This window comes from Syngnathus floridae, chromosome 15, assembly GCF_059516105.1.
Source record: "Syngnathus floridae isolate MCC-2025c chromosome 15, RoL_Sflo_1.0, whole genome shotgun sequence".
Lineage (NCBI taxonomy): Eukaryota > Metazoa > Chordata > Actinopteri > Syngnathiformes > Syngnathidae > Syngnathus > Syngnathus floridae.
The window spans coordinates 9,879,674-9,895,148 of record NC_142427.1 but is presented as its reverse complement, the minus strand read 5'-3'; the positions used below and the strand labels follow the sequence as shown (position 1 = coordinate 9,895,148).

At 50.8% G+C, this 15,475-nt stretch overlaps 4 protein-coding genes across 7 annotated transcripts; 3 read left to right on the top strand and 1 right to left on the bottom strand.

The window, feature by feature from the left end:
- Nucleotides 1–1,342: 1,342 nt before the first annotated feature.
- Nucleotides 1,343–4,399, bottom strand: smyd4 (SET and MYND domain containing 4). Its single transcript, XM_088398398.1, has 10 exons — nucleotides 4,151–4,399; nucleotides 3,747–3,897; nucleotides 3,571–3,660; nucleotides 2,711–3,497; nucleotides 2,434–2,619; nucleotides 2,184–2,344; nucleotides 1,980–2,112; nucleotides 1,794–1,919; nucleotides 1,559–1,682; nucleotides 1,343–1,491 (listed from the first exon to the last, which is right to left on the bottom strand). Exons 1-10 carry the CDS (start codon nucleotides 4,282–4,284, stop codon nucleotides 1,368–1,370), a joined length of 2,016 nt encoding a protein of 671 aa, XP_088254524.1. The 5' UTR covers nucleotides 4,285–4,399; the 3' UTR covers nucleotides 1,343–1,367.
- Nucleotides 4,400–4,732: 333 nt separating this feature from the next.
- On the top strand, nucleotides 4,733–6,204 carry LOC148386558 (dynein light chain 2, cytoplasmic-like). 4 transcript variants are annotated; one of them, XM_088398429.1, is made up of 4 exons: nucleotides 4,735–4,860; nucleotides 5,130–5,226; nucleotides 5,322–5,466; nucleotides 5,659–6,204. In XM_088398429.1, the coding sequence occupies exons 3-4, from the start codon at nucleotides 5,335–5,337 to the stop codon at nucleotides 5,794–5,796; spliced, it is 270 nt and encodes an 89-aa protein (XP_088254555.1). In that variant the 5' UTR covers nucleotides 4,735–4,860; nucleotides 5,130–5,226; nucleotides 5,322–5,334; the 3' UTR covers nucleotides 5,797–6,204. The 4 variants fall into 4 exon arrangements, with proteins under 4 accessions (XP_088254554.1, XP_088254555.1, XP_088254558.1 ...); XM_088398432.1 differs by having other exon boundaries at nucleotides 4,748–4,858; nucleotides 5,186–5,226; XM_088398430.1 differs by having other exon boundaries at nucleotides 4,763–4,860; nucleotides 5,142–5,226.
- Nucleotides 6,205–6,393: 189 nt separating this feature from the next.
- On the top strand, nucleotides 6,394–11,584 carry heatr6 (HEAT repeat containing 6). The gene is made up of 19 exons (XM_088398379.1): nucleotides 6,394–6,736; nucleotides 6,835–6,942; nucleotides 7,042–7,182; nucleotides 7,254–7,369; nucleotides 7,528–7,642; nucleotides 7,747–7,848; nucleotides 7,914–8,075; nucleotides 8,146–8,351; nucleotides 8,422–8,602; nucleotides 8,670–8,876; nucleotides 8,941–9,040; nucleotides 9,133–9,593; nucleotides 9,701–9,787; nucleotides 9,877–10,011; nucleotides 10,074–10,196; nucleotides 10,262–10,386; nucleotides 10,446–10,542; nucleotides 10,635–10,839; nucleotides 10,906–11,584. Exons 1-19 carry the CDS (start codon nucleotides 6,431–6,433, stop codon nucleotides 11,460–11,462), a joined length of 3,534 nt encoding a protein of 1,177 aa, XP_088254505.1. The 5' UTR covers nucleotides 6,394–6,430; the 3' UTR covers nucleotides 11,463–11,584.
- Nucleotides 11,585–11,872: 288 nt separating this feature from the next.
- ddx52 (DEAD (Asp-Glu-Ala-Asp) box polypeptide 52) lies at nucleotides 11,873–15,339 on the top strand. The gene is made up of 15 exons (XM_088398399.1): nucleotides 11,873–12,008; nucleotides 12,212–12,434; nucleotides 12,622–12,761; nucleotides 12,830–13,015; nucleotides 13,090–13,233; nucleotides 13,321–13,432; nucleotides 13,510–13,582; nucleotides 13,686–13,889; nucleotides 13,966–14,056; nucleotides 14,133–14,255; nucleotides 14,319–14,469; nucleotides 14,592–14,667; nucleotides 14,750–14,821; nucleotides 14,883–15,077; nucleotides 15,158–15,339. Exons 1-15 carry the CDS (start codon nucleotides 11,886–11,888, stop codon nucleotides 15,186–15,188), a joined length of 1,944 nt encoding a protein of 647 aa, XP_088254525.1. The 5' UTR covers nucleotides 11,873–11,885; the 3' UTR covers nucleotides 15,189–15,339.
- Nucleotides 15,340–15,475: the final 136 nt, after the last annotated feature.

Below are 15,475 nucleotides of genomic sequence, written 5' to 3'. Positions count from 1 at the left end.
TGTGCCATGCGTTCGTCGTGGAAGGAAAAATCCTCACTTAATCTGCACTTAGGAACTCGATCCGGTTGCGGGCGGCGTCTAAAAGCTCTCGGCCGCCTTCTCCGATCTCGCGCTGACTCGGTCGCGTGTCACCGATACGTCGGCGCGCCGCCGCTGACCACGCAGCAACGTTTTGTCATCCGATCCGCTGAGGGAAACCCAAAGTGTGTTGCGTTTAAAATCTTAAAGTCTTCCGAACTTTCTAGTATGCAGAACGCTCGGGGGTGATTTAAAAGAACCCACCCCGCCTCGCCCAGAAATGACTTATGAAGCCTCAGTGTGACGCGCGATTCTTCATAAACATTCTTCATCTCGTCGTGTGAGATGGAATTTTAACTTTTTATGCCATTCGGAATATTTTCAGGCAAGAGAGAAAGATGGAAATGGAATATTAGATGACCCGTCATGACTAAATATTAGATGACACTAAAGGATAGGACAAGTCAATCGAGACGTGCATGAAGCTTCTCGAGTTTTTGCCAGCGTTTCCTCTTGCTGATGCTAAGAAACGAGTCATGCTTTGCAGAGGATCAAGAATATGCGCATGTCGGTGTTTGTCCCGGCGTCCCCCCGTCGCCCAAATGACTAATTGATGGCGGACGGACAGACGACACCGTCCCTCGCGGATGCCTTTCCAGTCCTCGCCACCGACGGGCCTCCTTCCCCCGCCGGGCGCCGACAGGTCGTTGGTCCGCTCATAAATTATTCATGCGCATGTTAAGCAGGAGAAGAAAGCGCATTAGTCGTTGAAATAGCAAATGGGCAGCATTGTGGTAACAGCGGTTTACAAATTCCAAATCGGACGTCCAATCAATTGTCAATTAGGTTGTCGTGACGCAATTGTTGTGATGACAAACGTGCAGTTAAGACATCCATTTTTGTTGGGCTGCCGATTGACAACATTTCTCATTTCCCCCAGCAGAGGACTGCCGATGCGGCAGATTTTGTAAACAAACTAACAAACACCCCCTGGGGGGATTTTTTTCTTCATATTTTTCTCCGATGATTTCTTTCTTTGTCACTGTGTCATCTTTTGTGATTGTCTTTTTTTTTTTGTCCCCGCAGGGAGTCAAAGAGGCAATTTCCTGCCTGGTGTGGAGCCAAGTGATATGCAGAAACAACGTTGGCGGCGGCGGCAACTGCACGTGTCAAAATGAAATAAAGTCAAGGTGAGCGTATGTAGCATTAGCACGGTTAGCGTCTGAGTGTTTCCTCTGATTTTTATCACGATGACAGACGAGCCTGTCAGTTTGTCCCGGCGCATCCGTCATGTGCACGACATCCAAGACATTTTGACTTCATCTTTTTGGTGAGTCAAATCCATTTTATTAGTGGCGTAAGCAGTCTTCCATGGCCTGCAGTTCCTGTACTTCAGGGCAGAGGGCGCCGCAGTGCAAGATGAGGATCCGGCGTGCTTCAGGGATGACGGTCAGGGCCGACGTTCGTGACCCGCTGCGAGCACGGCACTGCGAGGTTAGCGCAGGAAGCAAAGTATTTTTGGGAGTGAGGCGCCACTCACGCGTTGAAGTGCAGCTGCGCCAGTTTGGCGACCTGTCGGCCCATCTCCAGGCTGTCCGCTCCGAAGCGAGCGGCCACGGCGGCGCCGCTGCGCTCCAAGTGCTGGGCCGCGCGCGACCAATCACCTGCGCCCCACAGAACAGTGCGAATGTGGCTGTCAATCCGATAAAGTTTGAATGCATCAAATTAAAAAAAAAAAAAAAAACTTCTTCATGGAAGCAGATGCCTTTAGTGACCTTTGTGGGCATGCGCCCTGGCCCAAGTGTCCTCGGTGCGGCCGCGCAGCTCGTGTGTGCGTGCCAGCGTCACGCCCGCCCGCCGCCACCGCGTCTGCAACCGCAACAGGAGGGCTTCCGCCTCGCCTGCGGCAGGGGAAATTAACAAACGGATCGGCAGAAGGGAGCCGGCGACCGCTCACCCACCAGGTTCATCTCTCTCCAGGAGACAGGCCGCCATGTCTAAATCGCACCCGACATCCCGCAGCATTTGGCTCAGCTCGCCGCCGGACCAAGCGCCGCCGCACGAAGTGCACAAATGCTCGTCTTTGCCAGAAAGCTGATTGACAGGTGATATGCAACGGGACGAAACAGCTACAACTGGACGCTACAAATGAGGGAATCTCTTACCGAGAGGGAAAGGTCGCACCGGGCACACAAAAATCCAGATTGTCTGTCTGGCGACCGCTCCTGGTCGCCATCCTCGCAGGCCTCACAGCGACATTGGAAGAAGTACTGCTCCTGTAGTAGGCGCCGCCGCTCCCCGGCGACCATTCTACCGCTGTGGGGACCTGAGTGAAAACCGGTGAGACAAAAACATTGGCTGCTCTCAGTCGAGTTAAGTAAATGCAAACATTTTTGGATCAAAACCCGGTCCAACCATAGCAGTGGGCAACTTCCTGTCCAGGACGGATGCTTCGGGCCGCTCGCAGCGTGACGGCACCGCCGGCACCGAAGCTCAAGCTGGTGTTGGGCCGGCACGAATGGTTGAGGAGACTCAGCGTCGGGAAGACGGCCGTGGCGAGCCGTTGTTCCTCAATGGACTGCACGGGATCGTCTGACAAACCTAAAGCCAAAAAATCTTGATTAGGAGAGCTTTGAAGATCATCGCAAAATACCCAGACAGGTACGGGAAGCGACTGGTCGCCGGGCGTCACCTGGTTGCTGCAGCACGGTTACGGCCTGCGCGTTGCAGCGCAGCTGCAGCAGATGCCTCAGTGCCGCACCGGCCAGCAGCCGCCACGCTGCGTCCTTCCCGCCGCCGTCCATTTGCCCCCTCGCCAGCGGCGCTCCCGTCCTGCTGAGCTCTGTGTGCAGCGTCGCCATGGTGACGGCGGACAGAAAGCACATGCTGGTGCCCTGCCGCTCTGCATGGTGCAGCAGGTGGAAGACGCCTTCGTAGGCCACGTCGGCCGGGCCTCCAGTGACGGCGGCGCGGATGTTGACCGTGCCCGCCTTGAGCGCCACCCTCAGTGCCAAGTGTGACAGGACGCCGGTGGACGTCAAACGAGCGCCCAGCGGGCACTCCCAACGATGGTGCTCCTCCCAGGCGGCATCCCTGCAGCGGACGTCACAGTAGCGGGCATAGGAGCACCCGTCGCACGGGACCGGTCGCCACGTGGCCTTCAGGCACGCGTGGCAGTGACGGCGCTCTGACCCGAAGGCGCCGCCACTCGCCACCAGGACCAAGCCGTACGGCTTCTCGCTCAAGATCACCTCCCCGGCTACAATGGCGTCCGACGCTACCGCGTGGCGTCCTTTCTCCGGGCTGAAGCCAACAGTCACTTTCGGAGACATGCCCGGGTGGCGCTCGTCTCGGTCCACGTGGGCGTCCTCTGAGGATGGAAGGCGTGCCAGGCATTGCGCACGGCGTTTCTCCAGCTTGTGCGCTAGAGCCGGCGGGTAGCCGCTCTTCTCGGCTTCCGACACGTCGTCCAGAGCGTCCTGAGGGGCACAAACACTAATTGGGCACCAGTCCAGTCTCAGCCTCTATTAGCGCCAGTTAAACTGCTCTTACTTGGTAGCGCCGCAGGTGGTAAAGTGCCGCAGAGCGATTGGCGTAGCACAGCGACAGCTGCTCCGAACTTCGGGGGGACAAGCAGATGCCCTGCGGTGGCGGGAGACAATTCAAGGCCAGTCATTAAGTCGTAAAAGACAAATAATGAAGACATCGTGATGGTATAAATGAGCAACCTGTGAGTAGTGTAGGGCCGCATCAGTGTATTTCCCGCTCTTGAAGTCAGCATTTCCGTTCTCTCTGCACGAGGATGCCTCTCCAGCGTCCTTTCGTGTGTGCCCATGTCCTTCCGCCGAGATGCGACGCAGACACTCCACATCGTCCTCCCTGAAAACAAAGTGGCGCATGGAGACGGTAAAACAAAAGTCATGGGGCTTTACACTGAAAGGCCTTGACAAATATGTACTATAAACGTAGAATGTTGTGTTATACTGCCCCCTGGTGTGCACAACGGAAAGAGCAGCACTGTAATTTGACAATGACGCGCAAGCAAAATTAGTTTTAATCTCCAATGGTTATATATTTTGTCTCAAAAATTAAAATAAAATAAATCCACTGGATCCGCCGACAAGCAACTCACGTTGTTGCACTCAGAGCGCTTTCAAATATATCTTCAATTTCAAGCAGGGACTTAAAACGCTCCTTGAACTCGGGTTCGAGTCCGGCCCATTTGCGAGCAACGTGATCTTGCCACGGGACGCACGGGAGATCCATTGAGGAGAAAGTCCGTGAAACTAAAAGTGTGTTTACATGCTGCAAAGCATGCGAGCGGCCGCCATAATAGTAGCAGTGTCACGTGACAAGTTCGGTGCCTACGGTAAACGAGAAAGCTCAATTAAAATACAACCAAGCGCGTTCTTGCCAAGGTTCCTTGTTTTGACTTGTCACTGACACAGCAGAAATTGAATTTAAAACTTTTAATATTTTTCACAATTTTGCCCACATTTACAAATGCAATGCCCAGTTATTAGGTGTAGGTGTCAGTAATGCGCATTAAAGCTGGTGCCACTTCGGCGTAAAACAAAACAAAGAAGAAAAATGACGTCCCGTTAATAATCTTTAGCCAATCACGTGCTGAGATTTGGAGAGTTGGCGCGGTGCATTATGGGAGGAAACAAGATGCGGCCGTCATACCCGGAAAAAGCCCGTGGACAGCATCCAATCAGCGAGCAGGCAGGAAGGGAAGGGCGGCACTTCGGAAGAGAACGCACATTGTCGTTCAATAAAACAGCCCGACATACAGCACATCTGCGTGTGACGTTTCTACACTACAATTTTGGAAAAAAAAAGGTACGTTTGCTGGGGTATATATATCTTAAGTCAAGACGGGGAAAGCCACACAGATTGCTCTTTTTGGAAAAAAAGTATTCTCACGTGACACCTCTCACCTGTGATTGCGGAGCGATTTCAATTGTTTAGTATAAATATCGTTGTGCACTCAAGCACAATGTCGTCACATACATAGCGAATTAATGAGTGATATTTGTTGATTCATTAATAAACCCTAGCTACGTGCCTAAATAGATTGAATTGAGTGTGGCACAATTATTTTATTCCAGATGTTTTGTCAGGCATAATGATTTAACCCATCTGTCTCGTGGGGTTCTTGATTCCAGTCTCGACTTCGGCCTTGTGTGGAGTTTGCATTTTCTCTGGGTGGGTTTTCTGCACCTACTCCTCACCCAAACGAGGACAAGTCTTATCAAAGATGGATGCATGTCGTTATTGTCTTGTCTTTTACATTTTTGCAGTCTACCTGCCAGTATGTCTGACAAGAAGGCCGTGATCAAGAACGCGGACATGTCCGAAGAAATGCAGCAGGATGCCGTGGACTGTGCCATGCAAGCCATGGAGAAGTACAACATAGAGAAGGACATCGCTGCCTATGTCAAAAAGGTGCAGATACAGCTCTTTAAATGTGTGAGACTCCAGCAAAGTGTTTTCTTCATATTTTATGTTGTGTATTTCGTATGACTGAAACAGCACACCATCTATACAAGAAAACTCACTCGTAGGATAATCATTTGGGATATTGTAAATGCAGGCCAAGAAAAAAAAAAACTTTGTGTCTGTTTTGGTCTCCTGCAGGAATTTGATAAGAAGTACAACCCCACGTGGCACTGCATCGTGGGCCGAAACTTCGGCAGCTACGTGACGCATGAGACCAAGCACTTCATCTACTTCTACCTCGGCCAAGTAGCCATCCTGCTCTTCAAGTCGGGCTGAAACATTTCTCCCCCCCCATCCCCAACCATTTAAACAACTCCATGCTGTCCGTCAGCCAGTCTGCAGACAGGACTCCCTCAGGAGGTCCTTGCTCTGACTTTTTGTTCCTAAATGAAGGAGAAGATGGTGCTGTGTCAACCATATTATGGGAGGTATTTGTTTAGCTGTTCTGCGACAGATGCTTGTATGTACATTTCATCTGGATGTTTCATTTTTCACGGAATTCAAAGAAGTGGCAATTTTTGTTACATAAGCATTCTTTTTGTGTGCCGGGCTGTTGCACCCATGCCAAATAAGGCAAGTTTAGTAAGTGTTTGAACTTAACTGTTTGTTTCATGTCTGTGCATGTTGTAATTTTGCTATCATTCTGCACAACACTATTAGAATTAAATATATTTAACATGTTTACTGGAAATTGTTTTTTTCCTTAGAATAAATTAACAAATCTGAATTTTGTATAAAGAACTCTGATTGCTTATCCTTACTGAGTGGAAATGCAGTGATTTTATTTTTTTTCCTCCATTGTCGTCGCTGCATTTCCTTGCCAGGCCTTTAGATGGCAGTACAACAACGTGTTTCGCCAACTCAACACATTAAAACCAACGAAAAAAAGAATACCGGAAGATAAACCAAAATGGCAACTCCCAGCACGTTACCGGCGTTGTCTACGCCCGTCACCCGCCGCGATGTACCCGTTTTCCCTTCGGTTCCTCTATCTGCTGATGCCGCCCCGTTCACGCCTCAGGGGGCCGACGTGTGGCAGCGTGGCACACGGTCACAGACGGAGGCAGAGCGCCTCTTTTGCCGCTCCGCCGCTAAGCTCCGAGGGCTGCGGGCGGACTCGAGCCACCTACGGGAGGAGCTCAACCTCCTTTTCGACCAGCTCATCTCCGAGAACTTCAATCGCAACTTGGAGCCCAGCATAAACATTCGGCCGGAGGTAAAGGGAGAACATTTGGTTTCATCCGTGATGCGCGGTGAGATAATAATGTAAGTTTCACAATTAAAATGGTGGCATGGTGTCACTTTTAATTCCAGGATGTTTGCATCCTCCTTGTGAATGCCAGCCGTCTGGTGCCGATGAGTCAAGAACATTTGATGGTCAAGATGTGCAAGCTCGTGCATCACCTCCTCAACCAGCTCAAAGTAAGTGACATTTCCTCAAATAATTAGAAATAAACACCTCAACCCAAATTGATCCTCAGAAAAACAGTGACAGTGGTACTAAAGTGATTTTTTTTTAAGGTAATCATGGATGAGCAGACGCTGGACATCCTGCTGAAGTACATAACGGCGGGATTGGAAACGTGCAGCACGTGGACACATCTCGGAATCCTGCAGGCACTAGCTACTGTTGTCTATGGCAACGGACCACTGTGCCACCAGGTGCCACCTGACTCACACATGCTCCATGACCACCAGTGCCCCCCATACCAACATTTATTTACCTTTTTTAGCACCTCGACAACCTACTGGGCAATGGTGGAATCCTCCTGCGCTACAGTTCCCCCTCTCAGCCAGATATGGATCTACGCCATGTGGCCCTCACTTGTATGGCCAACATTTGTGTCAGGTGGGCCTGACATCCACATGCAATAGTCAGAATCAAAGACAAAATGGCTGTCAATTGACTCCTGAATCCCTGAGGAAAAATAATAATAGAGATGTACAATTCTTATTTCAATATTTACTTCATCTGTTAATTATTGGATTTCCTTTAACCCCTCCCAGAATTTCAGGTCAGCCACCGCTGGACGACAGGCACAAAAGCGTGTGCTTCTCAGTCTTCCTGCAAACGCTGCAGGACACCCGACCGGCCGACGCTGACGAACTCTTTTACTGTATTGTAAGGGTCATTTGTTTATTTATTTGTAACTTTTTATGGTGAGGTTGATTTGTTTGAGTCTTGGAAGCTCTTCAACTCGCTGAGAATGCTTGTTGCATGTCCAGGTGGTCCAGGCTGCACTGAAAGGACTCCACTGTTGTCTATTGGGTGGCAAGTGGAAGTTTGGCGGCGACGAGGTGGTCGGATCGGTGCTGGCCGCTCTCAAGGTGATAAATGGACTTTAACAATGCGGTTTGCAGCTCCTCTATAAACGCAACCTGTCTTCCCTCAGAGGCTCATGTTCCAGGGAGCACCGGGCGTAAGCGTGGAGTGGCCCGCCGTGCTTTACCCAGCACCTCTCCCGCACTACGAGTCCCCCTCTGCGCCCAAACCCGACCACGAAGCCCCAAAACCGACAGAAGCGGCGAAGGACGGCGGCGGGAAAGCGTCTGCGGTGAGGATGCCATCCTGGACCTCCAGCGTGGTACTTCGGCCGTGATGACTGACAATGTTGATTCTCGTAGAACAAGAAGAGGCGGTCCAGAGGGAAGGTTAATAAGAAGGCCAGCGCGGAGGAGAGCAGACGTGACGACGAGGACGACGGCGAAACGGCGGCGTTGGCGCCTCACAAAACAGGAGGCGCCACGGTTTCTCTCTACCCCTCCTGGAAGCGGAACACTTCTGATTCGGAGTTTTCTGACCCGGAAGGCAGCGCGCAGAGCAAGCTAAGGTAGTGAGAACTAGAAGCTTACTTTGAAAGTGGGCCCATTTGTGATCATGCCTTCGCTTCCCCCGGTCAGGCTTAGTCACGCTCGTGTCCGCCAGGGGGCGCTGCACTGCCTGCTGGCCGTGGTCAAGTGGGTGGAAAAGCGGACCCTGTACGGCTACTGGTCCTCGTTCATTCCGGAAGCTCCTGTCCGAAACGGAGCGGCACCTCCGCTCACTCTGCTCACCATCATACTGAAAGACCCTTCGCCCAAGGTGGGGACATCACTTCTTTGACACCTTGTGGCTGTGATTGCGTTCACTCCCATGTTGTGTTTCTTAGGTCCGTACTTGCGCGCTCCAGGCGCTGTCCGCCATGCTGGACGGTTCCCGGCAGTTCCTGGCCGTGGCGGAGGACACGGCATCGCCACGCACCTCCTTTACGCCCTTCTCCTTCACCCTGGCCGCCGCCGTTCGAGAACTGCACCGCTCCCTCAGCTTGGCGCTCATGGCCGAGACGTCGCCGCATACCCTCACGCAGGTCATAAAGGTACGAGTAGACAAATTTATTTTTCGCTTCTTACGGTCACGGCGGCATTTTGTTGCGTCGTCAGTGTTTGGCCCATCTGGTGTCCAACGCGCCGTACCACCGTCTGAGGCCCGGCCTGCTCAGCTCACTATGGAAGCAGATACGACCGTACGTGCGCCACAGAGGTAACGATTCCATTTCTGAAGTCTCCACGGTCCAAAGTGGCCAATTTAGCCTGTACACTTTAAGCGAATGACACCAATTTCTTCTTCCTCAGATGCGAACGTGCGCGTGTCGGCCCTGACGCTCTACGGCGCCCTGGTGACGACTCAGGCGCCGCTTCCCGAGGTGCAGCTGCTTCTCCAGCAGCCAGAGGGCAGCAGCGCAAGCGGCGGCTTCACGCCGCAGGACTCCCGCTCCCTAAACTGGCGACAGCCGAGCGAAACCTCCTCACCTCGGGCACCTCGCACACCTAAGGAGGTGGAGAGCGGCCCGCCGTGGCTGCTGAAGCTTTGCACCGCGCTGGTGACGCAGCCCAGGGAGGAACAGTCGGACGGCGAGGGCGTCGGAGGCCCGGCCTTGGAGCCGTCGCCGGTGCGACTGGAGGCCCTGCAGGTGCTTTCCCACCTGGTGCGAGGTTACATCTCGCTGACCCAAGCTTGCCTGTGCGAAATCGGGCGGCTCAGTGCTCGCTGCTTAGCCGAGAGCGACCCTTCCATACAACTCCACGGTGCTAAGGTACCACTCGCTCATTTCATTCAGCTTAGCAAAAATTTACATTCGTAATCCACAGGACAGATCATAAATAATAAAGTGTCTCAAGAGTGGTGTACCCCTTTGTGCAGCTGCTGGAGGAGCTCGGAACCGGAATCATTCAACAGCACCAGGCGGACAGCAACGTTCCAGAGGCCGCGCGGGTCCCCCTGAACCAAGTGCGTTGAGGCACAAAAAGTTGGGATTTCAGAATGAACCTAAAATAAAAATGAGCTTTTTATGGGTGTTTTTTATTTTTTTTGGAAAGGTGGTGCAGTTCTGGACGGAGGTGCTGAGTGGGCCGCTGAACGGTGCGCTGCAGAACCAGCAGCATCCCACGCTGCAGACCAGCGCGTGCGATACGCTCGCCTCGATCCTGCCGCAGGCCTTCGCTCAGCTGCCTGTGAGTTATTGATTTTGTTTTTCATTTGATTGGAGTTGATTTGACTCAAACTTGTGTCCCAGGACAAGATGCAGCTGATGTGCATCACCGTCCTGCTGGGCCTCACCTACAGCGACAGCGACCTAGTCAAGATGGCGGCCGTCAGGGCTCTGGGCGTCTATGTGCTCTTCCCTTGCCTAAGAGAGGTACGGACAGCCTTTAACGATCTTGCGTGATTGACGGAATTTGAATAGTTTTGTCTCATTTGGAGGACTTGATGTTTGTGGCGGACACGGCCAACGTCATCCTGGCCGCCCTGGACGACCGATCCTCCAACATCCGCGCCAAGGCCGCCTGGTCTCTCGGTAACCTGACGGACACGCTCCTCGTCAACATGTAAGACCTTCTCAGAGTTGCTGTGTGAGTGCGTGTAAGTGATGCCTTGTTTCCCGCAGGGACTGCGTGGAAGTCGACTTTCACGCCGAGATGTCCGACATGTTGCTGCTGAAGATGCTGCAAGCAGCCACGCGAGCGGCGGCTGATAAAGACAAGGTGACACCAATTCATATCCAGATTCAAGGCAGTTCAGATGTTCTTGCGGATGAACTTGGTTTCACCAAAGAACCCAAAAACTTTTTGCCCAGGTGAAGTGCAACGCTGTGCGAGCCCTCGGGAACCTTCTGCATTTCCTGGATGAGGGTCAGCTAAGCCGTGCGGCCTTCCGGCAGCCTCTGGAGGACGCAGTCAGAGCCCTGGTCAAGACGGTGCAGTCTGTGGCCACCATGAAGGTGCGCTGGAATGCCTGCTATGCTCTGGGCAAAGCCTTCAAGAATCCAGACCTGCCACTTGGTAAGTGGACCATGAGGAAGCCACTGTCAGTAAGGGTTTTCCTAAACCGCTGACCCTTCCACATAGAGTCCGCTTGCTGGTCCGGTGACGCCTTGGCCGCCCTCTGCAACGTGGTGGCCTCTTGCAAGAATTTCAAGGTCCGCATCAAGTCGGCCGCCGCCCTGGCCGTGCCCGCCCACCGTCGTTGCTACGGCGACGTTGAGCGCTTCAGCCGCGTATGGTGCTCGCTGGCTGCGGCGCTCCAGAGCAGTGAGGACACCAGCAACTTCCTGGAGTTTCGCTACAGCGCCAGCCTTCGCCACACGCTCTCGCGGGCCCTTCTGCACCTGCTGCGTCTCGGGCTACCATCGGACCTACCCGCGATCGCCGCCTCGCTGGCTGGCGAGGAGGGCAGCGGAGTCAGGGAGCATCTGCTGAAGTACCTGCGTGCTGAGGGGACGGCTGGGGAGGAGAAGGACGCGGCGGTGGGGGATGCTTTGGACCCGCAGCAGAGAGTCGATAGCCTGCAGCAGACGGTTCAACGATTGAACGCTATGGAGGCCGATACGGAGGAGCAGAAGAGTGGGAAAGAGGTGGTGATTTGCTTCTTGGAAGATTTGCTGAAAGACTGCGAGAAACCCTGAAGAACTCACAAAATGGACACCCACGTGCCTTAACAGCGGCATTTCATCATACGCTATGAACAGAATGCCTTCTATGTTTTTTTAAATGTCATTTCAATTAAAAACTCATGTCACCAAAACCATTTGACGTTGGAAGCACTTTGACTCATTTTTCTTTATCATTCAGTTATTCACTGTAAATGTTCCTCTATGTAAGTAATAATGCAATGAGACTAATGAAATAAAGAATAACCATCATACTATAAAAAGAGAAAAGATTGAGACCGCTTATTTTACTCAAAGAATATGGATTAAACACGATATATAGATAGTGTGATATAACTTACTGAGTATAACCTCCAATCCAGTTTTGGCAGTAATGAACCAGTAAACTGTGTAGCCGACCTTCAATACCACAGAAGAAGAAGAGGCGGAAGCACGCATATGCACCGCGCATGCGCACTCGGACTACAAACGAAGATGGACTCCTACGAGTTGTTTCGGAAACTCGGAGCTGGGGCTAAATTCGACCTGAAAAGGTTCGGTCAAGACGCTTCTCGCTTTAAGGTACACCTACTGTGTGTATGTGATGACTTGCTGGACGAAAAAAAAAAATCGTGGACGAACAGAGCTACTCATCGTTCCATTTGTGGCTACTCGTGTCAACGCGGTGTGATCATCATCCACAGTTCTCGTTTGTAATCATGTTTTACGAATGGTATAATGTCACAATTGACTCAGCGTAACACCGAATTTTTATTTTTTTAAAGATTACCAGGTCGCATGCGGGAGACGCGTCGCTCGAGCGGCTCTCTGCGATCAATTACTTTGGCGCAGACATGACGAGTGGAGTGAAGAGTACAGACAAAGATCGAGCAGAGGAGGATGAAGAGGATGAGGAGTCAGATGAGAGCGACGCGGGGGCCAAAAAAAGAAAGCGACAGGATGAAGAGACTACGGCGAAGAAAAAAAAGATGAACAAAAAGACAAAAGGTAACATTTGCTTTTAGTGTCTTCCAGAACCACTTACATACAGTAAGTACTATGCGTTTATAGGTTATGTTGAAAAATAAAACTCCATAATGTTGTACTAATAAATAGGTAAGTGGGGTTACTCAAAAGTCTTATCACTACTTTTTTTTTTTTTATGTATTTAATGGTTATTGTCAATGTTTTCCAGGTAATGTCAATGGAGAGAACAACTCAAAGCAAGGTGGGATCACCTGGATGTCCTCACTGGAAGGGAAGATCCGGAACCTTCCAGGCGATGGGAAGGAGAAGTCATTGCTGAAAAGGCAGAAGCAGCTTCATCGGGAGAAGGTCCGATTCTTTATTTGATGGATAAGCAAAACATAATATAATTTATTATACAATATTATGTGGTTCAGGTGAACCGTCTGCGTTCTCGTCACCGCATCAACGTACACGGCAGTGACACGCCGGATCCCGTGTGCACTTTTGAAGAGCTCCAGTCCGAGTACCAGCTCAACCCGCAGTTCCTTCAGAACATGCGCGACGCCGGCCTCAGCGTGCCCACGCCAATTCAGATGCAGGCCATCCCGCTCATGATGCACGTGAGTAGCAACTCACACGTGTGCACCATGTGTTTTGAGTGAGGTCTGTGACATCACGACGGTGCATCCATCAGGGTCGCGAGCTCCTGGCCTGCGCTCCGACTGGATCGGGCAAGACTCTAGCCTTCTGCCTCCCGCTGCTCGCTCACCTCAAACAGCCCGCCAAGCTTGGCTTCAGGGCTGTCATCATCTCCCCCACAAGGGAACTCGCCAGCCAGGTATCTCAGCAGAATCATCTTCATCACATCTATTAATAAATACTATAATACCAAAATGTTTAAAAAGCAAAAACAAAATTTTGTCAGACCCACAGAGAGATGCTGCGCCTGTCTGATGGTGCCGGCTTCCGAATCCACATCTTAAACAAAGCGGCGGTGGCGACCAACAAATTCGGACCTCGGTCCAACAAAAAATTCGGTAATGTACTGAAAGGCAAAAAATGTAGGAACGTGCAAAGTTGATTTTCTCACGCGCTCGTGTTTCGCCCTGCACAGACGTCCTCATCAGTACCCCCAATCGACTCGTCTTCTTGCTCAAGCAGGAGCCCCCTGGCATCGACCTCAGCAGGTAATGCTCTCACCGGCAGCCATTTTGTTTTTTTTGCTATTTTTTTCCCGTCTTTTGATTCTTTTTCTTTTAAACGACTTGTATTGCTTATGTGTGTGCTTAGCGTGGAGTGGTTGGTAGTGGACGAGTCGGACAAGCTGTTCGAGGACGGCAAGACGGGCTTTAGGGAGCAGCTGGCCGCCATTTTCCTGGCGTGCTCCAACGCTAAGGTGCGCCGGGCGTTCTTCAGCGCCACCTGCACGCAGGAGGTGGAACAGTGGTGCCGTCTCAACCTGGATAATCTCGTCTCTGTCAACATCGGACACAGGTTAGGTTACACGACTTTGAAAAAGAATAATCCTGTCTGACACAAAATGCGTTTTAAATGCATGGATGTTATTTAGGAACACGGCGGTGAATTCCGTGGAGCAGGAGTTGCTCTTTGTCGGCACAGAGACTGGCAAGCTGGTGGCCGTGCGTGACATCATCAAGAAGGTTTGAGCGCCACGTCCTCCTGTCAAAATAATTGTCAAAAACATCAAATCACTGAAGCTCCAACGTTGCGTTTCAGGGCTTCCTGCCTCCCGTACTGGTGTTCGTGCAGTCCATCGAGCGAGCGCGGGAGCTTTTCCACGAGCTCGTCTACGAGGGCATCAACGTGGACGTCATCCATGCTGAGCGCACGCAACAGCAGGTATGGTAAAAGCAAACATGTCACCGACATGACATCATGGTCCTAACCATCCTCACCTTTTAGCGGGACAACGTGGTGGAGAGTTTCCGCTGCGGAAAGATCTGGGTGCTGATCTGCACGGCGTTGATGGCGCGAGGAATCGACTTCAAAGGCGTCAACCTGGTGCTCAACTACGATTTCCCCTCCAGCGCCGTCGAATACATTCACAGGATAGGTCGGCCATCTTTGCAAGGATTTCAATTCATCTTGTACAAACAATAAGATACTTGGAGTGTCAATGAGAGTTTGTCTATTTAAAAAAAAAAATCATGAATCTAATCCCTCAAATCCTGTTAGGTCGCACGGGCCGAGCGGGACATCGAGGGAAAGCCATCACTTTCTTCACAGAGAACGATAAACCTCTCCTGCGAAGGTACGACTGCCGCAAGATAAATGATGGAAACGAAACTGTCACAGGTTGCTCATCCATAATAAATGTCATATTCCACCGCTAGCATCGCAATCGTTATCAAACAGGCCGGCTGTCCGGTACCGGACTACATGGTTGGCTTCAAGAAGATACACAGGTACAAACCATACGCTGATATTTTTTTCTTTGACATGTTCACAGTTTTTGTTTTTGTTTAGCAAATTGAGGAGGAAGCTCGAGAAGAAACCTCCCAGTAGGACAACCATTTGCACCACGCCACGTTTGCTCATGAAGAAACCGCCCAAAAAAGTGCAGAAAAAAACGCCCAAAAAAGTGCAGAAAAAACAGCAAAGTCAAGGAAAGGCAGAAAAACGGGAGATAAAAACAGCAAATTCCTTGAAAAAACAAGTCAGGTGAGACAAACATTTGACTGAGATTTTTTTTTTTTTGTCCCTGATTTATTTGCATAATCAATGTTTTGTCATCTGTGCAGAAAAAAGAAGAACAAGCCACAGGAAGAGTAGAAGATGGATTTTGGAAACATTTCTATTTTATTTGTTCTTTGTACATTATTAAAATAATCCATTTCAGTCCCATTTTTGCTCATTTTAGTGTCAATGTATGGAGAGTCGAATAATTGAATAAAAATAAATATGAAATATTCTTTAAATTGTATTTCTTTTGTAAATGAAAGTGCCAGTTTTTGAAAAAAGGTTTTAGACAGTGTAAGGGAGGGGTGTCCAAGTCCAGTCCTCGAGGGCCGCATTCCTCCATGTTTTCCAAGTTTCCCTTGTTAAATACACCTGATTCA